General features: G+C 35.9%; 1 protein-coding gene across 1 annotated transcript in view; it reads right to left on the bottom strand.

Annotated features, from left to right (window-relative positions):
• Positions 1-27,324, bottom strand: part of LOC150083554 (protein transport protein Sec24C-like) — a 116,615-nt gene that overhangs the window by 45,114 nt on the left and 44,177 nt on the right. Inside the window, exons 3-6 of the mRNA XM_090378520.1 lie at positions 14,905-14,965; positions 12,456-12,583; positions 9,351-9,489; positions 1,142-1,257 (exon numbers count right to left, since the gene is read on the bottom strand). Coding sequence (XP_090234646.1) covers positions 1,142-1,257; positions 9,351-9,489; positions 12,456-12,583; positions 14,905-14,965 — 444 coding nt within the window. The remainder of the gene's footprint in view (positions 1-1,141; positions 1,258-9,350; positions 9,490-12,455; positions 12,584-14,904; positions 14,966-27,324) is intronic.

Genomic DNA, 27,324 nt, shown 5'->3' with positions numbered 1-27,324 from the left:
CCTTAGTCAGCACCATGATAACAGTCAAAATGAAATATTCTGTAAAGAACTTCACAGGGTTAAGGCAAAAACTCACTATTATCACCCAACACGAGCTCACATTTTACTAAAGCACATTTCTGGGTTACTGAGCTTTTCTGCTAATGCAATTAATTATAAATGGATAGTAAACCTATCTTATTGCATTTGCGATAATACCGATGGCTCGAATTCTGTGGGTTTTTACATTGTTGTGGTGAAATGTGTGTCCCCTTCACTGAAATCTTCAGTCATAAAAAAAATATAAATAGCATAACGTAAGTCCAAAGCTACATAAGTCAGGGACTTACTGTATCGAAAAATGTTCAGCAACCTACGTAAAAAATATGGCGATGGATAAAAAATGAAAAAAAAAAAAACTTACCATGCCTCTCATGTCCAATAATATTTTTTATGATGTCAATTTTAAATCTATTAGCTTCCCTTTATTTTTTACAATGTCACGTATGGTTTGGTCATCAACGTTATAATGGTCCTTTAGACATTTAATTAACAGATGCACAATTTTCAAACTTTTGAATAATTTTAAGTTTTTGTTTAATTGAAAGCACAACTCTTGAGTTTGCCCATCATCATTTTCGCAATTTCTAAACAAAAAAAAAAAAAAAAAAAAAAAAAAAAATAGTTATTATAAAAAAAAAATTCCAACATTCCTGACATAATTTAATGAAACAAAATTTGTCCTTTTACGGTGCAACAGAACAACAATCGACGCAGCACACTAAAACAAGCTAAATATTTGGTCTCTTCTTTTTTTTTTTTTTTGAGCTGTGGGTGGGAAGACAGTGGAGGTACGTAATCTACCAATGATGACTTATAACGCCACTTCTTGTAACTTATTTACTTACGATTTGCAAAACATCAGTTTATACCTATTCTAGTTATTACTTGAATTTTATGATTTCTGGTTTTTTTTTTTTTTTTTTTTTTAATTTGGAATCTTGAAGTTTCCTGGTTAATCAGATCCCGGTAAATCGAGAGTCTGCTGTAAATTACAATGTGATAAAGCTTGTAACCACATCAATTCACATTCACTAAAAATATGGAACATAGCTATCATTATACAATGAGAGTAATTTGAAGAAATTAAGAATTAACTCACCCTACAATAATCTTCTTGAACTAAATATTCATATGAATTCATATATAGTTCTGAACGCTGATACTTATCAATCCTCTCACCAACACCATCCAAGTAGTTAAAATATTTTTCAGGAACTATGAGAAAATAAACAAAAATAAACCCTCCAAAACATTTCTAATACATACATTCAGTCTTATCTTACTAAGCTAAATTTTATGGTAATAATAAGTGAACCATCTGCAATTATGTGGAACTTTTCACTATATATAAGTATTTTAAAAACTGCAGTGATAATGCACTTTTAGCATCTTTCATTTATATACAACTAATCTGTAAAGATAACCAAATCCATAAAATAAACAATCAAACAAATACATTTTGTTTCTGCTGTTTGCATATCACTTGAAGTATAACTCCAGCAATATTATTATATTTTTTTCATATATTGAGGCAAGAATTAATCGCTCAACTTGCTGGCTGTATAGTCATGGTATCAACTTGCAACTAACAATGACATTACAAAACTTGTGATATTATTACAGCTTGCATTCATTCTGGATAAGCTGTGTAATTACATCTGCCATGCCCTCCTCATCAGCAGAAGTGACTTCCCTATTGTTTGTAATTTGCAATTCAACCATTTCTCTGAGTTGCACTACAACTAATCTCACTTCATTACCCATTTCTTTCAAGCATCTGTTCAATGCCTCTTTAAATTTGGATAAACTTTCAACTTTCAACTTCCAAAAGAGCATGCAGAAGTCTATCCCAATAGGCCAATTAATTTTTGACTAAAGAAATATTTTTGGAATTATTCTAGTTATCTGCACTCAACTTAAACTTAAGTCCCTGTGTGTATTTTTTATTTTTATTTATTTTTAATGAAAACCACAAACACGAGAGGTATTAGAACTTATAGTACTTAGTACCGTGCTTGGGTTGGAGGTTGAGAAGACAAAAGAAGATATTTGTTGACATTAGACTTGAACTTCTGAAGACTGTAATTTTCAGGAAATACATACAAAGGAAGGTTGTTCCAGAAAACGGCAGTTGAATGAATAAACGAGGAAGATGAAAAGTTGGTTCTGTGAGTTTGAAGTTGGACAGTAAATGGATGTTGGCTAGTGGCAGCACATGTTCGAACTGCTTTGAAAGAGAGAGCGGGAATTATAGAAGCCAATTCAGCAGAAGTGCCCATGGAAGTAACTGTAGAAAAGGCATGCAGCAGAAACAGTACATCAACAAGACAGTTTTTTTTTTTTTTTGGTAGTTGTTGGGGTATAGGCTTCTGTGGCCATAATGCACCTCCCAAGGTTTTTGCAGTACTTTGATCAAAGCCCGAGGCAGGAATCAAACCCGCGACCTTTGGGTTGCCAGGCAGGCACTTTACCCACCCGGCTAGCCCGGTCGGCTAACGAGACAGTGAGTGGAGAGACTGTTACAGATGAGTCATTAATTAACCTAACTGCCCTCTTCTGAATGGAATCTAGAAGCCTGACAGCACCACCGCAAATGTGGGATTGATATTCCATATTAGGGCGAATTTGCGATTTGTACAGAGTGAACAGCTGTTTGAAAGAAAAGTAATGCCGAGAGCAAAAGAGAAAACCAAGTTTTTTAGAAGGAGAGGAAGCAATATTTTTAATGTGCTTGTGCCAAGACAGAGAGAAATTAGAAGTCGAGGTAATCCCTAAAACAGATATATCACCTTGCCTAGAAATTGGAGTGTCATGAAAGATAAGCATAGGAGCAAAAGAATCATTTTTGCAAGATATAAGACAAGACTGAATTTTAGAAGGATTGCAATCAACTAAGTTGTCTTGGCCCCACTGGAGAATTACCTGGAGATTGGCATTTAAGAAATTGGTAGCAAATATTTGAGAAGTTGAAGCTGATTGAGCAGGGGAAGGTTTCTCAAACTGAAAAGTGGAATGCAATGTGCTATCATTGACAAAACTATGGATAGGATTTCCAGTCAATGGAAGAATTAATATACAAGAGGAAAAGAGTGGGGGAAAGAACTGAACCTTGGGGGACACCAGCATTAGTGGAAAAGTTAGAAGACAGAGAGCTACCTACCATCACCCTCAGCGAGCAATCAGAGAGAAAACTGGATAACCAATTACAAAAAAATAGTTGGCAAACCATAAGATGGAAGCTTGTTTAGCCCTTATGCCAAACACGATCAAAAGCCTTTGAGATGTCAAGAGCAACTGCTTATGTTTCACCAAACTTTTCCATTGAATTTGTCCATAAATGGGTAACATAAGCCAGAATATCACCAGTGGATTGACACTGATGGAATCCATACTGGTGATCATTGATCAGACGGAAGGTTTCTAGGTAGTTTAAGAGTTGGTGGTTCATTGATTTCTCCATTACTTTAGAAAGAGCAGAAGTAATTGCAATGGGACGATAATTGAATGGTGTCACCCTTTTTTAGGAACTGGCTGGATATGAGCAAATTTCCAAGCAGAAGGAAAAACACCTTTCGAATAAGAAAGTGAAAAAAGACGGCAAAGAAAAGGAGTAAGTTCAGGAGCACAGGTTTTGAGAACAGTGGAGAAATACCATCAGGACCTGGAGCTTTCTTAGCATCGAGATTCATCAAAATCCTTCTGATATCCTTTTGACAGAAGACCACAGGAGGCACTGAATGGAGCATGTTGGGAATGGTGGGAGGTGTTTTATCAAGATCATTAATACATGAGTTGGAAGAAAAATGGGATGCTAGCAGGTCAGCTTCATCCTTGTCACTGCTGAAGTGACAACAGAACCATCTGGTTTTGACAGAGGTGGGAGCAGAGATGGGCAAAAGTTGCATCCAATAGCTTTGGCAAGAGACCAGAATGCTCGGCTACCATTAGGGCAAGAAGCAAGTTTTCTACTCTTAGCCTGTTCAAAATCTAGTTTGGACTGATTAATAACTGCTTTACAATTGTTGAAGGCTTTGGTGTAGACAGAAAATGAAACTGAAGAATTGGAAACAAGCCAATTACGATATGCAACGTTCTTCTCTTGACCAGCCTTAGCACACGTATTGGAAAACCAAGGTTTAGATAAAGGACGAGATTTTAAAGTTGAGTATGGAATAAAGGATTCCATTCCTATAAGAATAATTTCACTGACATGATCTGAGAAAAACATTGACATCAGAAGTTTTGAAACAGTAATCCGACCAAGGAAAAGAAATTTTGCAGGTCATCGCATTTTGCATTCTTGTAATGACAAACAACACGAGGTTTTGAATAGCCATGAGATAAAGGCTCCATTGGAGAAGAGACAATCACTAAGTTAAAGGACCACTCACTTCGACAGTGTACTTAGAAGGATTGTTTGCGAGAAAAAGATCAAGTGTGTTGGCTCTATGGTTAGGATTGTCCGGTATTCTTGTAGGTAAATGAACAATCTGTGCGAGGTCATTAGTAATTACAAAACAGTTAGCATCTCAACCAGCTGGGTTGGTATGACTAGAAAATGGAAGCCAGCTGGAGATGTGAACATTAAAATCACCAAGGAAAATTATCTCACTGTTAGGAAAGTTGGACTGGAGAAAGTCAAGTTGCAAAGAGAGGAAGTCAAAGAGCTCCAAGTGATTAGTGGAGTTGAAAGAACGGTAGAGACAACAGATGAATTTTACACAATGAGGTAGAGAGATTTTAAGCCAGAGAAGATCGAAAAGAAGAGCTTCCAAATTACCAAGTCTCTGACAGGGAATATCGGAACAAACAAATGCATAAGTACCACCTTTGAGGCGAAAGGAATCATACAGTGAATAATTTGGGCAACTGAGATGAGCAGTAGTTGAATCAACCGATAACTGAGATTCTGTCAGAAAAAGTACATGGGGTTTGGCAGACTGCAAGTGGAAATGGACATCACTGAGATTAGAATTGAGACCAGGTATATTTGTGAAATGAACTAGGAAGTGTTTGGGAGGTTTAGATCTTTTCGCAGATAAGCTTACTCTATTAGTTTGACAATTCATGGTATATTCAATAGTAAGAAAAAGTGGGGGGAGGACACATGCTGTATGAAGTAATGAAATTTTTGGATATGCTGTACACATGGTAACAATATACCCAGATCCTTGACATAACATGGCCTCAACAATGACCCCCCCCCCCCCGGCATACACACTACTCTGACTCCCACCAGTCACTATCTGGCAGAGTAGAGGTAGCAAGATTATACACTAGCTGATCTGGAAACCTCCTAGAGAGTTACCGATAGGTTTGGTGAGGAGTACTAACTAGGGGCCGGCCTGCGAACACCATTTTAGAGCTATACCCCCGAAATGTAAGGAAGATTGGATCTTGCCATGATGTCCATCATAACTTAACAGTCATCAGTCATACTGCAGGATGGAAGAAATGGGAAGGGCTGACCAGAACTTAGCTCTGGAGACTAAACATGAGTTCCACCACTTCAAGCCTCCAATAAGCAAAGTGGTGGTATTGCACCGGTTGATGAGTCATCTACCACCTAGAAGTGGACAGCTTAAATTTCAAGGCAGAACTATACAAACATTTGAAGCAAATGGATGGGTGAAATGGGAAGGTTTCTTTTTTTTTTTTTTTTTTTTTTTTTGGCTGATGCCAATGCTGTATAAGCTTGCTTTCTTGCATCATATAAGCCTCTGCTAATGCTAATTACCCAAGTTACAGATCCCACAAGCACACCACTAGAGGACATCCCCACCTTTACACTGAATATTCCATTGCAGGTTAAAGTGTTGCTTTGAAACTGATACCAATATAAAGACATTCAAAGATTAGTGCAATTCAACACATTAGATGAAGTGAGCTATCTTCAGATTGCATGCCCACACATCTCATATAAGACTGGTTGAAACTGTTGCAGTAAAGTATTTATCCATGTTTTTTTTTCTTTTAAATACAACCACCAGAAATGCTTTTTTTATTTTAATTTTAAATTTAATATTTTAATATACAGCTTTTGTAATACTGCCATTTCATACCACTGTGTGAAGTTAATTCCATACATAATGTCCTCCCATATTTTAGGATAAAAAAATATTCAGTCAGTAGATACAGAAAAATCTTAATACATCTGTAAAGAATACATTGACTATTACTCAAATTATAAGAAATTTAACAAGAACCTTTTATGTGTCAATCATTTCAGGTCCTTGATCTTTTTATAAATTTATATATTTGTCATCCTTATGAACAAAGCAATTATGTAGGAAAAAAACCAAGAGCTGAATATTTTGGATACAAACTGCTGCATAAATTTAGGAAGGAAGCATATGACTGCTGTTACACAGTGCAAGTTAATATATAAATATTCTTCATTATTTGGGACTGGTTGTGAACTAGTGATTAACGTGTGCAGCCACAAGCTAGAAGGTTGCAAGTTCAAGCCAACAACACTATCATAAAAAATGTACATTCCATTGTGAACTGTGGGTGCTGAAAATACGGCTGCCCTTAATTTAATATGGATGTGGTCACAAGGAATTTGTAAACTCTACCAACCTTGGCCTACTGGTCTACTTGTGCTGTCAAATAAATAAATTGTGTATTTATTTATTTGACTGCATAGAAAATGATATATTATATACACATTCTGTACTTGCTTAAAAATTCAGCAAATTAGGTTGAATGAGGGAATTATTTAAAATTTTTTAACATTCAATAAAATAGTGAATATAAAATTAGGCCTATTAATATAATATTATTAAATTCAACACAACAACACACAAGTAAAATACCAATACTGGCTTCCTGTTTACAATGTAAACTTTTTCCCTTTAAAACCTTTGTAAAAAGATGACAATGGGACAAAAAAAAAAGACATTATCAGTGACAGAAGATATGAAATTATAAAAGTAGTTAATTATTAACTTCTTCGGTGACAAAGTTAATAATTAATATTGCATTCTTAAAATTTTGAACATTTTAGTGCAAAATTTATTCTCTTATTATAGTGCATAATGAGAAAAAAAAATAATGATAATAAACTAATGCAATGAATTTATTCCATGTGGTGCTTTCATCATTTAACAATAATAAGAACTCCTTTTAAATGCATTAGCACAGGTCAGAAATATATCTTGGAATGTAATATGTTGAAAACCATTTTGAGAATGGAACTGTTTCGTGATATACAGAATTGAAACATAACACTAGCCAACAAAAACTATTTTTTGCCATACCTCTGCAACGAAAATATGTGATTCTGGAGGAATTAAACACGCTGATTCCGAAAATCACCATAAAGTCTCTATCACGTCTACATCAAAAGATGTACCAATGTTTAATGTTAAAATAAAGGGATATATACATAATTCAAGTTAGTAATACAAGAGTAAAAAAAAATATTATGCATTCTCTACAACTCATTTAACTTTGGAAAAAATATCATAAATCATTGCAAAATAGTTATATTTCAATAATATATAATCAGCATACCCGTAATTGTCATTAAAAATGTTTGCTACTAAGGAATTTTCTCTTGTATTCCTGCTCACTCTCTCTCGCAAGGAACCGGCAGTAATCCTCCATCATTACAGGATCTCAGCGACCTTGGTACCACTTTTCCATCATGGAAATACCTCGATGAAACCTCTCCTCGTGTTCATCACTCACATCTAGATTTTCGGGGGAAAATCAGAGATGGGAATGAAGAAAATGAATTTTCAATGACATTCAACAGTGTTTTGTAGCACTCAAGTAAATTAGACACCAACATTTCATAATTTTCTTCTTTCCTATTACCCAAAAAACCCTGTACTACCATCTTAAATGATTGCCAAGCTGCCAATTCAACCTCCTTTAATTGGGTTTCAAACACATTGTCTTTCAAGAGTTTCCTAATTTGGAGTCTTACAAAAATTTCTTCCTTGAGTTTGGCATATATTAAATTAGGAAACACACTTCTCAAGTATGCAAATCCATTACCTTCTTTTATCTAGTCCCTTCATGAAATTTTTCATTAATCCAAGTTTGATATGCAGGGGTCAAAGAAGAATCTTATTTGATTGCACTAAAGGAATATATTTTACATTACATGTCCAGGTATGAACTCGTCCCACTTGGCCCAATGTTGCACAACAACGTTCTTCTGTCACACAAACACAAAAAACAATAATTTGTAGCCCCCCACCCCAGCAAATCAGTAACCTTAAGATCACTGCATATGTTCCAACCATAATCCTGGTATTTTATAGCATGTAACCTTAGACATGCTTTCATGACTTTAAGTCCAAGTAGTTGAAACACAGGAACTGATGGAAATTCATTGCCATTATGAAGCAAAACTACTTTTAAGCTTAATTTTGAGGCATCTATAAATAAATGCCATTCATCTGACATACGCATGGCACCTAGTTCTTTCAGAAGTCCAATACTGTCTTTGCAAAAACACATACTGTCCTCCGTAGCAAAATATTTTGAAAACTTTTCATGTCTTTTCCAAAACACTGAAATCTTTGTTCCTGCTGCAAGTATATTCCACTGCTGTAATCTAGAATCTAAAAGTCCAGCTTGTTCTTTCAGCAAATTTAAGTCTCAAACCAAACCATTCAACTCACCTTGTTTGATTAAATGTATCTCACTACCTGAACTTACTGGCTGATAGTAGACATCTTGAGAAGTGGTAGGAGGGCTGCACCCTCCTACTCTCGAGGGGCTGTTTATGTTTGAGGATAGATTTATAATCCTAAGAATATGTCGCAATCAGTTAATACTTGGAAAACCTTGGCACAGCCCACAAAAATGCTAAGTGTGCTCTCTTCAAATTGTAAATTGTTGCTTCAGAATTTGAACCTAAGAACCATAGGTAGACATCTGATTATGTTTATCACAAGAAAACTGAGGCCAGAATATATTGCTAAAATTAAGAGAATTAGCTTAAATCTGTTAAAATAAATCAGTATGTCATACATTACTGGCTAGATGAGAAATTGGCATATTTTGGTAAAACGTAACTCCCTCTATATTTAATAATTGTGACGTGATGTGAAACTATCATGATGATTTTCGAAATCTATGCATAAAAATTGGTTAAAAACAGCATTTAAGTTCTTGGCAGCAAAAATCGTGTTGCCTAGTGTCACGAATACAGGACTTTTACAGGCATACTACCGAAGGAGGTTAATAAAGTGTGGAATCATTTGATATTGTCAAGTGTATAGAGTAGTTCTTTTCCCTTAAAATCAAATATCAAAATGTAAGTAAATGAAATAAATTTAAAAAATTACCACTAGTAAGAGCACCACAAAATGCACAAGAAAATCTAATTCCTCCTTCAATAAACTTCATATAAGGACACATATAAGCCCTACATCTGATACATCTTACAGGTCCATGTTTATCAGTATGGTATATTGTTGGCACAAGCTATAATAAAAAAAAAAAGGGGGGGGGGGGTAGAAAACATTAAAGAGTAGTCAATGTGATCAATAATTATAATTTTTTTTAATATTTAATTACATAAGAAATATGCAAATCAATCTGGTCAAGGATTTAAAATTACAACAAAATTCTGAAAATATGACTTATAAAGTAACCATGAGTTTACACAGGTTCATATCTGGAGGGGGAAATCATACTTCAAAACAAATAAAAAGGGATGACAGCAATGAAGCTATTTTTAGATGTGTCTGCAAATACATAAAGTGCCTACTATCTTCACCATGTCCACTGCATATAAAAACTCTACTTACATCATGCAATTTTCAAGGAATTTTATTTGCATATCAATCACTAGCATATTGTGAGGTCACAGATTTAAAACACAGTCAATTCAAACGCACAGTACGGTACTTTCACTATGACCATTCAACTACATAAGGAACACATCAACCAAAATGGACCTGTATGTCAGCTAAGATTTTTATCTTACTGCATTTATGATGCACTTGAGAAGAACTGATGTCTTACAGTCACTGAATAAAGATGCATGTGAGAATAACACATGAATGCTATGGTTCTGGAGGTACCTGTACAGTTCTGTGAGAGTGTATAAGTTGGGAAACCTATTTTGACTATATTTTATAGTATGGTTACATAAAAAAAAAAATTTGAGACAGAAAAGTCTAATCTGATGTTTAAATTTATAGATATACCACTTGTTATGACCCTCCTCTGTTGGTCTTTTTCAGAGGATTGATAATATGAATGAGAGAATTGCTATGGAATTACTGACTTATATCAGCAAAGTTAACAAAAGGACCCTTCTGTTTGGTTATGTAGCATCTGAGAGCCTTCATCAGTCACATGGTGTCTGACAGATACCACTTTTCTTATTATTTTTAAGAATGATTTTTGAGAATGGAATCTTATCCTCACATATCCCTTACCCTATCAATTTTCTCTAAAGAGGGTTACAGTATTTTCTCGTTTTGTTTCAATTAATGAAAGGTCTGATTAATAATAACTACAGTAAACCCCCGCGAATAGCGGGGGTTACGTTCCTGAGAAATGCTGCGAATACCGAAAACACGAATACTGAGTTATGGCTCCCATAGTAATAAGGGGGTTCCATTCCAAAGTATGAAATATAAGTAAGAAAAACTAGTCTAAAATTTTGTCTATGTATATAATATATGTACCTTCATAATATGATAATTAGAAATGCAAGCATATAGCATCGAAATGAAAATAAGAAACAATTTAATATTAAATGTAATATCAAACAAATCTTTCAAACCAGTGCCTTTGCTAACTAAAAAACTTATCCTGCCAGTGCTATCACCAGTTTTGCTAAAGTGTTGATAAAGGAGTTTTGCCTTTTCACGAATGATGAGTGAACTTAAGGGAATTTTATTTTGAGTTCGGTCTTCTAACCACAGATTTAAAGCCTTTTCCATTTTTTCTAATTTAACATCACGAGTTACAGAGCAAATTTTTGAAGCAATTAGCGCGTTTTCACGGACACTACGGCGGATTTTTGATTCTGATTTTTTGATTGATCGTACCGTTGACTCATTGATTTTATAATGTTTTGCCACTGAGGAGACTTTCACCACTAGAAATTGTCTAATAACTCAATTTTATTCGCTAATGTCATCACCTTCTTTGATCTTTTCACATTTCCCTTGTTATTCGTAGCCATATTTTTGTACGGGTTAGAAAGAACTTGTCCACAATAAAGTCACTTTCTTCCGTTAACACACTCAAAAAAGTCTGTTTTACACTGCAAAACAGTAGATTTATCACTTTTGTAAGCATATCAATTTATAAGCATATAAATTAAAAGCAAACGATGAAACCTTCCATGACAAGCACATAACACATACTGAACAAGGATTAGCGAGAAACAACCATGCTAGCGATTTTGTCACCCCTCTCCCACCCCACCCACTGAGCGCTGTTTTGACGGGAAAAGATAATTTTAGCCGCACCCATGTTTTTTTATGGCAGAAAATGTTCACGGCGCTTTAAAATTCACATTTTTTAAGGTTTCATTTCATATTAAATCAGCGACCGCGAATACAGATACCGCAAATAGCGGGGGTTTGCTGTATTTATTTAGTACCTGTCTTCTTTGAAATTTGGAGTGTACAAACACATCTCACTAGCAACCCTTATTTGTCTCCCACACATCTTTTGGGGGTGAGTGTACAGACAAATAAGGGCAATATCTCTGCACAACAGCTCACTGCGCTTGTGTATATATTTCTAAAAACTGAAATTTTTTCATGCATTTGCCAGATGAAAAACTGAGGCAAGCGGATTATAACAGAAGAGTGAAAAGTGGCATGCAGAACAAAAAGTTTCAAGCAAAGGGAAATGGGTTAAATTATCAAAATCATATCCAAATAATAAGACACTATTTTAAATTCAATAAAAAAAAGTTAAAAAATCTGTTACTTATGCAGCTGTGTATGTCAACTATACTTGTACTCAAAGTTCTGGCAATAAAGTGACAGATTTGATGGAAAAATTTATTTATAATAAAAACATCTGAATCTAATAAATGTTATGTGAGCAGTTTTGTTCTGTATTCAGGGTGCAACTGATCTAGAGTTAAATGAAGGTAACTTTCTTTTGTTAAATGATAGATCATTACACACAGTCCTCAATTGCATGTTTTTCATACCAAGGGAACTGTAGACCATATGCAGCAATCCAATTCATTTTTTAATTTTCCTGATTCAGTAACATAAGTAATTCTTTTCTTATTTGTAAATAATCCACTAAAGAAGACCAACAAAGAGGGGGGGATAGCTCATTGTTTATTTGTATTGAATAAGCATCTTATTCAGTACAGTGAAGTAGCCTTTTTGACAATTATTTGATAAGAAAAACAGTTAAATGTAAAACTCATTAAGAATTATTTCTCTAAAATTTGAAAAACTTGCCTTGTCATCAGATCTTGCTAAAGGGTTGAGAATAACAGCAAAGGGAAGAAATGACTGTTTCAGCATTTCCTTTCGACATGGTACTGAATACAGTGTTGGTCTCATGAAGAATGGGCTACAGTTTCCATCTAAAAATCACAGACAATTATCATCCTTATATTAATACATTACTATTAAGATTTTAGTATTATTACTATTAGCATCCTTAAAAATATGCAAAAGATTAATTTCATCAACTGGTGACAGGGTGGTGTGAACTGCTCCTAATACACATAACACTAATGCAGATTAAAATGCAAACAACCACAGAAGAAGATTTATACATTTACTTTACACCCTGTGTGAGTTGATATCCAATGGGTACAAAAATGGAAAAACTGAGATTTTATCATCATTTTTGAAATTCTTATCTAGAAGAATTTCAAAAAAGTTAATAAGGAAAATTCCAAGGCTTCTTTTTTGTTGTTTACATTTGCTGAAATCAGTTGATGAAAAAAATAAAAGATACTGAAACAGGCTTGATTTAATTTATATGATTAAATCTATATTTAATTTAATTTACTTGTTAAATTTATATGAGTAAGCTACTGTTTTTTTTCTCTTGCTGTATAAGCTTGCTTGCATAATTTGCCATTACATACGGTTCCATAAGATTAAGCAGCAATTTCTTCCAATAGTTCATACTCTTTGGCCAGAAGAAAAAATTTTTCATCTAGTCTACAATTACTTTTTCTTAATTTCATTTACATCATCTACTTATCATACTTTGTATCACCTAAGAGAAAGAGAAAGGCATCCCCACTGTTTGATTTATTCCACCTTTCAAAGCTGCACTAAACTACATTTATCAGGTTACCAGAGAGAGGAGGAAAAAAAAAACGGCCTAAGGGCAAGCAAGGCTAACAGAGTAGATGGTATATACTCTGTAGTTTTGAGGGAGAGAATCGAACCATTGAGGTTAATTATGAGGGCATCTTTGGACTCAGGGGAAATTCCTATGGATCAGAGAAGTGCCAATGTATAGCCAATACATAAGTGGTTCTAAGAGTGAAATTAGTAGCAACAGATCTGTTAGTCTGATTTCAGTGGTAGGAAAAATCTTATAGGCAATGATTAGGAGTGCAATCTGGGGACATTTAGATAGATATGGCATTTTGAAGGACACACAAAATAGCTTTGTTAAGGGTAAATCATGATTAACTAACATAGTAGGCTATTTTAACACAGTACTCATGAGCTGGATTTAGGGAATAATTTCGACATAGTTTCACAACTGGATTTTAGCAAAGAATTTGACTAAGCCCATCATGAGAGGTTAATGTATAAACTTGAACAGGTTGGAATTACTGGTAAGATTCAAAGCTGAATTGCTGGATTCATTATACAGTAGACTGTCAAAATAACAACACCCCAAATAATGGAACATTTGAAATAATAGCTCATTGAGATTGGTGCCGAAAAAAGAAAGTCACGTGATTAGTGTATTTGTTTAAGTTTGCCATTTTGAAAGTGAATTCTGTACTGATATCTCAGATTATATTATTAGTCATATGGTGCAAGGAAGTTTATGCTGCACCAGTCAAAAAAAATTCCCAAGTTACTCTCAGAGAGAGAGAGAGAGAGAGAGAGAGAGAGAGAGAGAGAGAGAGAGAGAGAGAGAGAGAGAGAGAGAGAAGCGGAAAGGAATCATCAAGAAAGAGAAGAATGATGATATCTAGCTCAGGACTCTGGGTATGCCAAGCCCATACTCACCAGATGCGAGCCCCTGGAATTAATATGCTGTTTTACATTTATTTTAAATTAAAAGTCACTCACTATGGCTCTTAATGTTAATAAACCTCACACAGAGAAGAAAAGAAGAACATTAAAGCTTAGTGACAAACTTGATGCAAAAACAGAAAATAGAACGGGCGTAAGTAGGAGTGTATTAATGGCAGAGTATAACATCGGATTGTCAACATGTTTATGTTTTTTTATGTGCAGTTAATAAAATGGCATTCTTAATCTCTATTTTTTTTTTTAGCCTCATTATTTATTATTAGCCATATGGTGAAGAAACCTGAGGCTTATGCTGCACCAGCCAAAAAAAAAAAAATTTCTGAATTACCCAGAGAGAGAATCACCAAGAAAAAGATGAATGATGATATCCAGCTCAGGACTCTGGGTGTATCAAGCCCATACTCACCAGATGTGAGCCTTATTTTTGAATATATTTAAAATAAAACTTTCCAGATAAAAAAAAAAAAAAATCTAAATAATGGCATATTTAATCCATGAAGGTGCCATTATTCTCAAATCTACTGTAAATATCCAGTTGATGCCAACTCATGTGCAGTTTAATGATTTTGAAAATCAGTCTTACTCCTTAACATATCAACAGTTCATCAAATATACATTACAAACTTGGCAATTACTTTGTAAAAAAAATGGAAATTGATATTACACTTACTTGCTTGGCTGTCAGAAGACATTCCACCATATTTCCTTCCATTATCTTCTATCAGCTGAATCTATAAAGAAGTGCATATAACTTGACTATGAATAATTCACAAATGATAGTTTGTTTTACTACGTTCAAGAGATAAATCAAATGCAACCTATTATCTCTCTATACATTAAAAAAGTTTTTCTCCTAGTAATATTTATTTGAGCCAATGGGAAAATAGGGCGGGGCAATTACATCACTACAAATGTGCAGGTAAATAATTACATTGCCTCCATAGTGTTCAGTAACCTCATGCATGTGCTTCACTCTGTAATACATGACCACACCTCCAGAAACGTGCTTTAGAAAAATATCACAAAGGCGTTCAAAATTGATTCTTATAATGGGAACATATGATAACGATGATTGGTTTTGGTTTGGTTTTTTTTTTTTTTAGGAGCATTAGCAACTAAGGCCATATTGCTCGGATATGTGGTGGTCATTTCCTGACCTTTCCGCATCCTCCGTATTTGGTGGTGACGGGCTCGAACCCCGGTCTAATCAAGAAACATGTGCTACGCACTGCTGCTCCTTCCCACCTGGCTACGGAGGCGCCTGATGACGATGAAAGGGTAGTGCAATTTCCATTATAAATATGACCTTTTAGAGAGATAAATAGTCTAGTAATACAGCCAAAATTTTCAACTTACAAGGACTTGGAATGAATTACAAAAAAAAAACAAAAAAAACAATGTGTTATATTTTCACAATACCTCCATTTGTTACTACAGGATGCAAAATACATTTCCATGATTTTTTTAAGTTTGCACCGGCCAGTAAAAACTTAAGTAAAGTCGAATTTCCATAAGTCGAGTATTATGCAAGTTGGGGAGTTCCTGTACTGCGTCTTTTTATTACTACCACCATCAAAGCACCAGCACTACTATTTCGCTTTGGACCCATGTTTGCTTAAATTTTTAAAAATATTATTTTTAAGTCACCAAATGCAGAACTATACTTAATGATGTCTATAAAACAACTGACTACGTTTGTTGTTGAGCAACGCAAAAGATCGGTCAGGCACATTTTTTAGTCAGTGCTCCTATTATCCGTTTTGGGTATCTTTGTGACAGGAGGAGAAAAGGATGGAGAAGCTTCCCTTTCCCAGCCCCTAAGTGAACCAACAGTTGACTGACTAAGATAACCTAAGCAAATCAAGCGATTATCCTATTACAGTCGATGCCGGTTATTTGGGACACGTCGGGACTAGTGCATTTTGGCCTGATTAAGCAACTGCCCAAATTATCCGAAGTTTCACGTAAAAAAAAGTTAAAAATACAATGGACCCCCGCTTTACAATTGGTTCACTGTACAATCAAATCACGTTACGATGGAGTCACCACAGTAAAGTACTGTTCACTAATCAATGTGTAGTAAGCGCCGGTAATTGTGATCACATTTGTGAATTGAATTTTAATTCTATTAAACAGCGTTTCTAATGAGCAAAAATAGGAGGAATATTACCCACAGGTTATAAAAGTAAAGATATATTAAGCACAAATTTACCTTTTATTACCATAGCAATTAAAAAATTAAATGATATGTGAAAATTGGAATAATTAATACATACTGTAATATTTACATACTAACTAGTTGACATTTCTGTTCACTGACATTTGGGGGCGGGGGTTAAAATTTAAAACAGTAAAAAGATAAGCAATGAATAACAAAGAACTCGGCACACACAGATTGTAAGTAACACAATACGCGCTAGTGAGAACGGAGTAACAAGTTACAAAGTTTTAAAAATAGGAATGAAGAGAAGATTCTGAAAATTAATTTTTTTATATGATTGAAGATTCCATGGAAGTGTAAACACATTTCACCATAATAATCCATAAAATTCCAGCTGTCAGTATTATCGCAAATTCAATAAGATCGAGTTTACTATCTATTTATGATAGATTGTACAAACAGAAAAGCCCAATAAACAGGTGACTGCTAATTGTTTTTATTGTTTTAAGGTTGTGACCTCCAGAAATCTAACCGAACTACATGGTAAGGTCGGAGACAATCTTAGGGTAATCTTCAGTGCTGCGGTCTCCTGCCCTGATTAAACGGCATATTGTCCCAATTAAGCGAAGTAAACCCTGGCTATTTTCTCGATTGGGTTCTGTTTTTTAAGATTTGCCCCAAATAAATGGCTGCCCTGATTAACCGGGGGTCCAAATAACCGGAATCCACTGTATATTATACCAGGGAAATCACCGATTTCTGTAGTTAATGGTGTCTATAAAACAACTCAACTATACTTAATGGTATCTATAAAACAACTGACTACATGCAAGATCAGTCTTGCATGTATCGGTCTATAAACAACTGACTACATCGAAAGATTGGTCAGGCACATTTTTTAGTCAGTGCTCCTACTATCTGTTTCAGGTATCTTTGTGACTGGAGGAGAAAGGGCTGGGGAAGCTTCCCTTTCCCAGCCCCTAAGTGAGCCAATGGTTGACTGGCTAAGATAACCTAAGCAAATAAAGCAATGATCCTATTATATTATAATAGGGGCAATCACCGATTTCTTTCCACAAGAAAACATTCTATGTGGCGTGGCAAGTAAACCAACGTTTTTTTACTGGCTAGATTAGTTTTATTAACCAAGAACAGTTCAGTATAATTATCATATAATTTTCTGATAATTATTGTAATAAATACATATTTTAAAAGTTTATTTTTAAATCTTACAAAAATATTTACGTTGGCATTTCGTTTTATAAGGAACTCTATCTATTGGCGACTTTAAGAAATTTTGAATGAATTGTGACATTCGTTATAGCGAATGTTTGTAAATCGTACGTTCGTAAACCAAGAGTTGCCTGTATATGTTTCTTTACAATACCGAACCAGACTTTAATGTAAATCCACAAAGATAAATCATATATATAGCAGATTTCTGATTATCTGGGGATAGATTAACAGGGGATGAAAAAATACTGATTTAAATGTCTTAAAAAATCAATTACAGTATATACAATAATTTATTTTTAAATTTAAATGTTTTTAAAAAAAATTACCGCTCAGGCCCCAAAAACATTTAATCTGCCACTGGGAGTCTACTGTACACTCCTGATCCTTAGGGATTTCTTCAATTCTTAGGTATGTGTGCATACAAAGGGTACTAGGAAAGTTTTGCAATACAGCTTTGTTTATTTAATTTTTTCAAAGTAATTTCCTCTACATTCAATACACCTCTCCATCCTCCGAAACCAATATTTAAACCAGTTTTGCCAAGTTTCACTAGGGAGTAAAGCACACTCGTTGTCCCAAGCCCGTAGAAGGTCCTCATCACTGGAAAACCGCCTCCCTTTTAGCTTCATTTTCACATGCGGGAACAGTGCAAAGTCGCAAGGAGCAAGGTCTGGAATGTAGGGAGGGTGCTCGAGAAGTTTCAGTCCTGTCGTGGTCAAATATTCGGTGCAGGCTTTGGCGCGGTGAGCTGGAGCATTTTCGTGATGGAGGTACCAGGTGTCCATTCTTGACTTTGGCCGCAGGTTCTTCATAGATCCAATGACTTTAGGCAGGCATTGTTCAGTATACCACTTAGCTGTGACTGTCTTCTGCGTGTCCAAAATGACACGTTCCACAATTCCACTCGATTTGAAAAATACAGCTATCATTTTCTTCTTTACAGATCGGGATTTTCTGAAAATTACGGGTGTGTCGTCATCATCAAAGACCCAAACTTTGTTTTGAGCCTTGGTCGGCAGATCGTAATAGTACAGCCAAGTCTCGTCACCTGTCACGATGTTGTTCACATACCGAGATTGTCCCTTATCAAACTTTTTTAACATCTCCGGCACCAAGTCACACGTCGTGTCATCTGCTCTTCAGTCAGTTGATGCGGCACCCAGAGAGAACAAAGTTTCTTCACGTGCAAATGATCTTGCAGAATCGAACGAATTGCTGGTGCATTTAGGCCCAAAGTATCCTCTATCTGTTGGTAGGTCACTCGCCTGTTTTCGTCAAGCATTTTCCTCACAGCAGTAACGTTTTCCTCCGTAACTGACGTTCGTGGCCTTCCCGGCCTCTCAGAATCCTACAGAGTGAAATTTCCCCTTTGGAATTCTCTATACCACCTGAATATCGTTGTACGATGTGGACAATCATCATCTAGTGCAAGAGTCATTTCTTCTAAGCACTGGTCTATGGTTAAACCACGCACGAAATTATACCGGAAAACTGTCCTTATCTCATTTCGTGACCACGATGCCATCGCAAGCACTTTACACTCTCACTACTAATGAATAACTGAGCCCATCTACTTGGCGCGGCGGCTACTATGCACGTATGAACATGTCTCAACATGCAGCAACAAGCAGCTTCCTGTAATTCATTGCTGCGTCATATTGCAAAACTTTCCTAGTACCCTTTGTATAAACAAGTACATATTCATTATTCATCAGTTAATGTGTGTTAAGCAGGCTGGTACACTGAGTGGCAGTTTTATTGTTATTATTATTAGGCATATGGTGCAAGGAAGCCTGAGGCTTATGCTGCAGCAGCTAAAAAAAATTGAGTTACCATGAGAGAGAGAGCGAGAGAGAGAGAGAGAGAGAGAGAGAGAGAGAGAGAGAGAGAGAGAGAGAGAGAGAGAGAGAGAGAGAAGTAGAAGGGAATCATCAAGAAAGAGAAGAATGATGATATCCAGCTCAGGACCTGGGTGTTCCAAGCCCATCCTCACCAGATGTGAGCCCATGGGGTTTGTTCAGCAAGTACATACAGTACATATTATTTTTTTGCATTTATTTCATAAGTTTTAAAGTTACCCATCATGTTAAAAAGAAAAAGAATTGCTCTTCCAATACAACAAAAACTTGAACTTGTCAATAAACATGCAAAAGGTGCTGGAGTGTCAGCTTTAAATGAAAGAGTATAATGTTGGTAAACAAAATATAAAATATGTTTAAAATATATTTAATAAAGAACAAAGCTTAAATTAATTGGATTTGCTGGGGTTTCAGATAGTGCTAGCAGTGTACAATTTTTTTTTTAATATGTGTATATAGTGGTGGACAAAAAAAAAATGCACCACTTGTGAATTTTGCAAATGTGTTTTGTGCTGCATTGTAGGTTGCAGAAATGTTTAAAATGCATTTGTTAGATGGGATATATATCTCTGTGAATGAAATCCAATAAAAAGACTCCACCTGATATACCTAATTGCCATAAATATCTTCCCAAAGGGTAAAATGCATAATTAATGGAAATATGAGAAATCATGCAAATGGCAATCATGACAATCAACCATACATTTTATTGCATTTACATGTAAAAACTCAAATGACAAGTCAACTTAATAGTATTATATACTGTAAATCAGCGAAATAAGTCCTCAATATTTTGTTGTTCTTCCTCGATCTGCAATTACAGCTTTGCAATGATTCGGCATAGAGTTAATCAACTTCTGGATATACGGTTGCCCAATTTCGTGGAACCAGACCCTTACAATACTCTCCTGCAGCTGAATCTTACTTGTTGGCTTCTTCTGAGCAATTTTAGACATTATGTACCAGCAATTTTCAATAGGGCTGAAACCTGTTCTAGTCTTTTTGCCGGGCCAGTCCAACACTGTAATGCCAGCATTTCTGAGGTATGACTTTACCTTAAGGAAGAAAAATGAGGGAAAACATTGGTGTAAGTATGTCTTAAGCCTTGTGAGACAAGAAGACAAACTGATCATTAAATCTAAATAGCATAAAACTTACCAATTTTTCTGTGTCGCAAGGTGCTGAGTACTGTTGAAAAATGCAGTTTTGGACTTCTGTGTGATGATCCCTAATAACGGGCTTCAGGAAACCCTCCAAGACAGCAGTGTAGGTTTCTGCATTCACCATTCCGTTAATAAACTTAATTCGCCCCACCCCTTTGCCTGTTATGCATCCCCAAACCATCTGACCAGCGGGGAACTTTACAGTCAGTGTTATGCAGTCAGGATGGTATGCCTCAGATTTTCCTCTTCTGACGTATCACTTCCCATCCAAGCCATGAAGGTTGAATTTCAATTCGTCAGAAAAGATGGTGTACCATTGCTCTTTTGTCCGCGAAACATGCGTTTTAGCCCGAGCAAGTCACTTCTTCCTCATTTGTTGGGTAAACAAAGGCTTCTTCTTGGACCGACAGGCAGGCAGACCACATTCCAAAACTGACTTTGGATAGTTTGTGCACTTGTTTCAACACCAGAAGCCATCTCAAAGTCCAGTTTTAGATCAGGAGCACTGGCATGGCGATTACGAAGGCATGCCATTTCAAATATCGATCTTGAGAAGGCATAGTGACTCTCTTACGGCCTGATCCAGGTCTTCTCTTCACACCACCGGTTTCACGCTTTAATTTCAGCACCTGGGATACTGTTGACTGGTGGCAGCCGATTTTATCAGCGATAGCACGTGTAGAAAGCCCTTCCTGGTAGAGAGCAACAGCTACTCTTTTATTTCTTGGTGTCACTGAACAAATGGAGCCATGCTTACACCTCCGCAAAACAGGATATTAATGAACGTGTATACCCTTCCAGCACCGTATTTATAGAAACGACTGATGTATATACCGCCACTGTATATACACTAAATACACAATTTCGAGAGATAATTTGCATAAAATCTGGATTATGAACAATAGTTCATAATCCAGATTTTATGAAGATTATCCCGGGAAATTGATTATGTGGGAAAATTAATTTCCCAACTTCTCCCATTAATCAGGAGTCTACTGTATATCAATCAAAAAGTTTCAACCAGGTATCACGTTTATGATATTAACCACAACTTAATGAGTTAAATTTTAAATGCAAAATTAATAATTTATGCATCTGCACAAATGGCATTGCATTGTAAATTAGAGTAGTATATGCATAACAGCTACTCTTTTATTTCTTGGTGTCAACTAAACAAATGGAGCCATACTTACACCTCCGCAAAACAGGATACTAATGAACGTGTATACCCTTCCAGCACCCTATTTATAGAAACGACTCATGCAGTACCTTTGCTTTGCAACAAACAAAGTGGGGTAGATAGAAGGGATGGTGGGGTAATGCTTCTTATCAGAAGCAGCCTGACTGCGACAATAGCTTTCCCGGATTCAGACGTTTCACATGCTAGTATAGAATCTGTATGGTGTGAGATAGTTGGGAACAAAGGTATAATGCGAGTAGGAGTAATCTACAAACCAGGTGGTTGTGAAGATTATGACGAAAGTCTCTACATGCAAATGGAATGGGCAAGTAAGTGTCAATGTCTTATTATGGGTGATTTCAATTTGCCTCTAATTGATTGGAGTAAATGGGAAGAAAACTATATATGGGGAACAAAATTTTTATATGAACTAGACGACTGTTATTTGTATCAACATGTCAGGGAAAATACTAGAGAAAAGAATATCCTAGACCACATCATCACCCATGAATCAGATGACATAACAGGGCCGACAGTAGAGGAACCAGTAGCAGAAGTGATCACGGAGTTCTAAGGTGGATGATGAAGAGAGAGGCAGCAGTAGTAAAAGGCAAAGGAATGGGTTATAATTTCAGAAAAGGAATTATGATGCCTTAAGGTGCTACATGGCCTCTATTAACTGGGTAGATATCACACAGAGAAAGAATACAATTGAACTGTGGTATGCTTTTGAAACATTAATCACAGATGCCTTGAATGCGTATTTACCATTCAAAAAAATACTCCACGAGGAGGGTTCCAAGTTGGATGAATAGTGAAGTTGCCACATTACTTGAGCAGAAAAAGGTGGCATGGAAAAGTTACAGAGCAATAAAAAGTACTGAAGCCTATAACAGCTTCAAGATGATCTGTAATAGAGCCACAGAAAAGGTTCAACAGGCAAAGGCAGTTTATGAGAAATCACTAGCAAACAGTAAAGAGGGGGGGGATAAGGAATTCTTCACGAATATAAATGCTAAGAAGAGCAGGACAAACCAGATTGGACCTTTACATAAGGGAAAGGGGATAGTATTAATTACACCAGCTGCTGTTGCAAATGAACTCAACAGTTATTTTGCATCGATATTTACAGACAAAAAAACCTTTTGTGGCAATGGGAAATTGTGAGAGCAAAGTTGAAAAATATGTAATTAATGATATTGAAATTTCGCAAGATTATTTAATGAAAAAACTTTCGAGCCTACATGCCAGTAAGGCTCCTGGAGTTGATGTAATATACCCTATAATCTTAAGGGAGACAAAGTGAGTGCATTGAACCACTGAGGCTAATTATGCGAGCATCACTAGACTCTGGGGAGATTCCATTGGATTGGAAAAGTGCCAATGTATCTCCCATACATAAGGGTGGTTCTAAGAGTGAAGTGGGAAATTATCGATCTGTCAGTCTGACTTCAGTGGTAGGAAAAATCATGGAGGCAATGGATCAAGGGTGGAATTCAGGATCATTTGGATAGAAATGAAATTCTCAAGGATACTCAGAATGGTTTTGTAAAGGGACAATCATGTTTAACAAATCTGGTTTGCTATTTTTGAAAGGGTCACTCATGAGCTAGATTTAGGGAATAATTTCAACATTGTTTATTTAGATTTCAGCAACGCTTTTGACTCAGTCCCACATGAGTGGTTGCTTTATAAGCTGAAACAAGTTGGAATCACTGGGAAAATCCTTAGATGGATAGCAAGATGGCTTCAGGGTAGGAGGCAGAGGATTGTGATAAATGGCTATTCCTCAGATTGGGTTGATGTTAGAAGTGGGGTTCCCCCAAGGATCAGTATTAGGACCACTGTTGTTTTTAATTTTCATAAACGATATGATGAAGAGATAGAGGACGTGATGTCTAAATTTGCAGATGATATTAAAATTGGTAGAGTAGTTAATGATCACTGTCAAGCTGAGCTTCTTCAGAGAGACCTAGATAGACTTCAGGAATGGTCAGAAAAATGGCAGCTATGCTTTAATCCAACTAAGTGTAAGGTATTACACCTGGAAAACAGTAATCCCAAAATAACCTATTCACTTGGTGGAGTTCAACTAAACCCAGTACTGGAGGAAAGGGACTTGGGTGTTACGATATGGTCAGACATGAAATTCTCTGACCATTGTAAACAGGTTGCAAGGAAGGCCCATGGTGTCCTATCGACGATCTATCGAACTTTTGCAAGTATAGATAGGGACGTGATAATCCTGTTATATAAGGCTTTTGTTAGACCACACTTGGAATACTGTGTTCAAGTATGGAGACCGCACCTAAAGAAAGACATCGAGCTTCTTGAAAGGGTGCAAAGACGGGTAACTCGCCTGGTGAAATCGGCAAAAGGACGTCCTTATGAAGAAAGACTTCGAATATGTGGGCTGCAGTTTGGAAACTAGACACCTTAGGGGAGATTTGATTGAGGTGTTTAAGGCTCTGAAAGGCATCAGTAAAATGAATGGGGGCAAAATTTTCAAGATTATAAATGATGCTAGAACTAGGGGACATAAATTCAAGTTACGTGGGGAGATGTTTAGATTGGACTGCAGGAAGTTTTATTTTAGCCAGCGAGTTATAAATTACTGGAATAAGTTGCCTACATGGGTGGCAGAGGCTGACAATTTGTGGAAATTCAAAGGTCATCTGGATAGTACCTTCGGGTGAGGGAAATGCATAGGATGATAGGTTTAATTTCCTTTTCTTTTATGAATTATTATTTATTTTTTGATTTATCATTGTGTTATTCGTTTTTTTTTTTTTTTTTTTTTTTTTTTGGCTGGTGCAGCATAAGCCATAGGCTTTCTTGCACCATGCGGCCATTACTAATACTAATCAAACAATATCTTATATGTTTCACTACAAAAATGTTACTTTTTTTAAGGTGATGCAGTTTTTTTGTCCACCACTGTATATACACTAAATACATATTGTTCATAATCCCTATTTTATGCAGATTATCCCAAGAAATTGATTATCTGGGAAAATTAATTTCCCAACTTCTCCTGTTAATCGGGAGTCTACTGTATATCATTCAAAAAGTTTCAACCAGGTATCAAGCTTATGATATTAACCACAACTTAATGAGTTAAATTTTAAATGCAAAATTAATAATTTATGCATCTGCACAAATGGCACTGCATTGTAAATTAGAGTAGTATATGCATAACAATTACAGCTCAACCAGTAATACAATGGATAGAAGAATTTTAAGTGCATTTTTATGACTTTGAGCTGGATATCATCATTCTTCTCTTTCTTGGCAATCTCTTCTACTCTCTCTCTCTCTCTCTCTCTCTCTCTCTCTCTCTCTCTCTCTCTCTCTCTCTCTCACACACACACACACACACACACACACACACACACACACACACACACACACACACACACACACAGTAACTCAAATTTTTTTGGTTTGTGCAACAAAAGCCTCGGGTTCCTTGCGCCATATGAATAATAATATGTGATCAAAATCAGATATAGGTATCCTTATCCATCAAGTATTCTTTGATTCTTTCGACACAAAAAACTAAAGAAAGTAATATAAATTAGAGAGTTAAATAAAAACGCAAGTCACCGGGAAGGAATTTACTGACTAAATAAACTAACCACCGAACATTAAACTGGAGCCTTATTTTGACCTTCAGAACCAATCTCCACAACATTCTGCAATCCACTTGGATAAAAAAATATCACAGACAAGTCAATCACAGAATCTGACATACCTCTGAATAAAGTAAGGTGACTACTTTGTACACATGTTGTACAAGTATACTAAATGCATAATTCTAACTTTTAGCATTTATAATATTGACTCTCAAATATCTTTGAATAGTTAACTTTTCAAAAACCTTTATTACCAAATTAAATGACCATATTAAGTTGAACTAACCTGGTGGTACACTAGGTTAAGTCAACTTGTATCAGACAATAATCAAAATTTATGCTTCAAGGGTTGAGAAATATTGAACTGATGCATTTAAAAAGAACTGTTAGAGAATTTCTAAGAATACAAAAAGAATTCATATAAATCGGTCTTCAATTTTTATGTATGAATATTTGAGCTGTTATAAAATCTTTTTACATTTCAGGAACCCAATAATATTTAAATTTTAAAAGGAAAATGAGGTGTGCAAGGTAAGAAGGTTCACAGATAGTTCAGATATAGTCAAAAGCAGAAGGATTCCGAATGCACAAAACCATATAATGTTAGTCTACGCTCAATGAAATCTCCTTTTATCAGGAAAACCTGCCAGCAACCTAATGATGCTGCTCTTATTCTCAGCCTAATATTACAGCCAATCATATGCCATCACTTTGCTTGCATGTGGCATGGATATTTTTGGAGGTGCTCCTTGTTGAAAGGTAAAAAAGGAACCATTTAAAAATAGCTGCTAACCCATCTCTTAATGCTGTGACAGTATAAAGTACATACATTATTGTTCTGGAGGTAAAAATGCTCCTCATCCCATCAGGTCACGCTGTTTCTTCCGCGCAGCTTTAAAACAATTCTAAAACCCAAAGTAGAAGCATTGATGATACACCTTGTCCCAGATAATCATATTGAATACCACCTCTTCCATCCCAATCCCAAAATACAGCAGACATGGTAGTGTTAAAAAGCTTGGATTTCAATTAGTTGGTTAGAGATAATACTGGACAATGGGAGATGCTACTGTATATTGTACAAGTCAAAAAAAAAAAAAAACTCCCCCATTTCACCTATCTGTCCATTCCAATAATTTGTCAAGTTCTTCCTGGAATTTATTCAAGCTATCCACTTCCACAACAAAAAATTCCACAACAATTCTGTAACCATTTTTCCTCAATTTGAATTTATGCCCATTACGAAGGTTGTCTGAGAAAGAGGAAGAATCCCATCAGCACTGAGCTTGGTCAATCCATTCAAAGCCTTACAAACACCTCAGTCAGATCACATTGCAGGTGCCTTGTCTCCTGATGCTAAAGTTAGCAAAGCTGAAGCCATTCTTGGTAAGAGCACCCCTTTGTTCCCCCCATCAATCTCACTGTTGTCCTCAGTAGCCATTTCATCCAGTTCTACATCCTTCCTAAAATGAGGCCTCCAGACCGATCTGTATGCAGTACTCAAGATGTGGCATGACCATTGCTTTATACAATGGTATAATCACTAAATTATCCCTGCTAGCAAAATTTCTGTACATCATTGACAAAATCCCTTGAGCTGCCCTGGCAGCCTGTCTGCACTGCTCAGAGAATTTCATATCTGACTGCACAATTAATTTCATTTTTTACAATCCTGAGTGTAGTACAACACAGTTGGTAGATTACTCTGGGATTACTGCTAATCATGTTCATTACCTTACATCCGACAAAGTTAAACTTCAGTTGCCATTTCTCAGCCCATTCACCTAATTTTTCTAGATCTTGTTGCAGCAGCATACCTTCATTACTGTCATTAACCACCTTGCCAACCTTCATAT

The sequence above is a fragment of the Mastigoproctus giganteus genome, chromosome 7, assembly GCF_048544385.1.
Source record: "Mastigoproctus giganteus isolate SK-2022 chromosome 7, ASM4854438v1, whole genome shotgun sequence".
NCBI classification, from domain to species: Eukaryota; Metazoa; Arthropoda; class Arachnida; order Uropygi; family Thelyphonidae; genus Mastigoproctus; species Mastigoproctus giganteus.
Note: the sequence above shows the minus strand (reverse complement) of the source record. Positions and strands in the feature narration are given on the sequence as shown.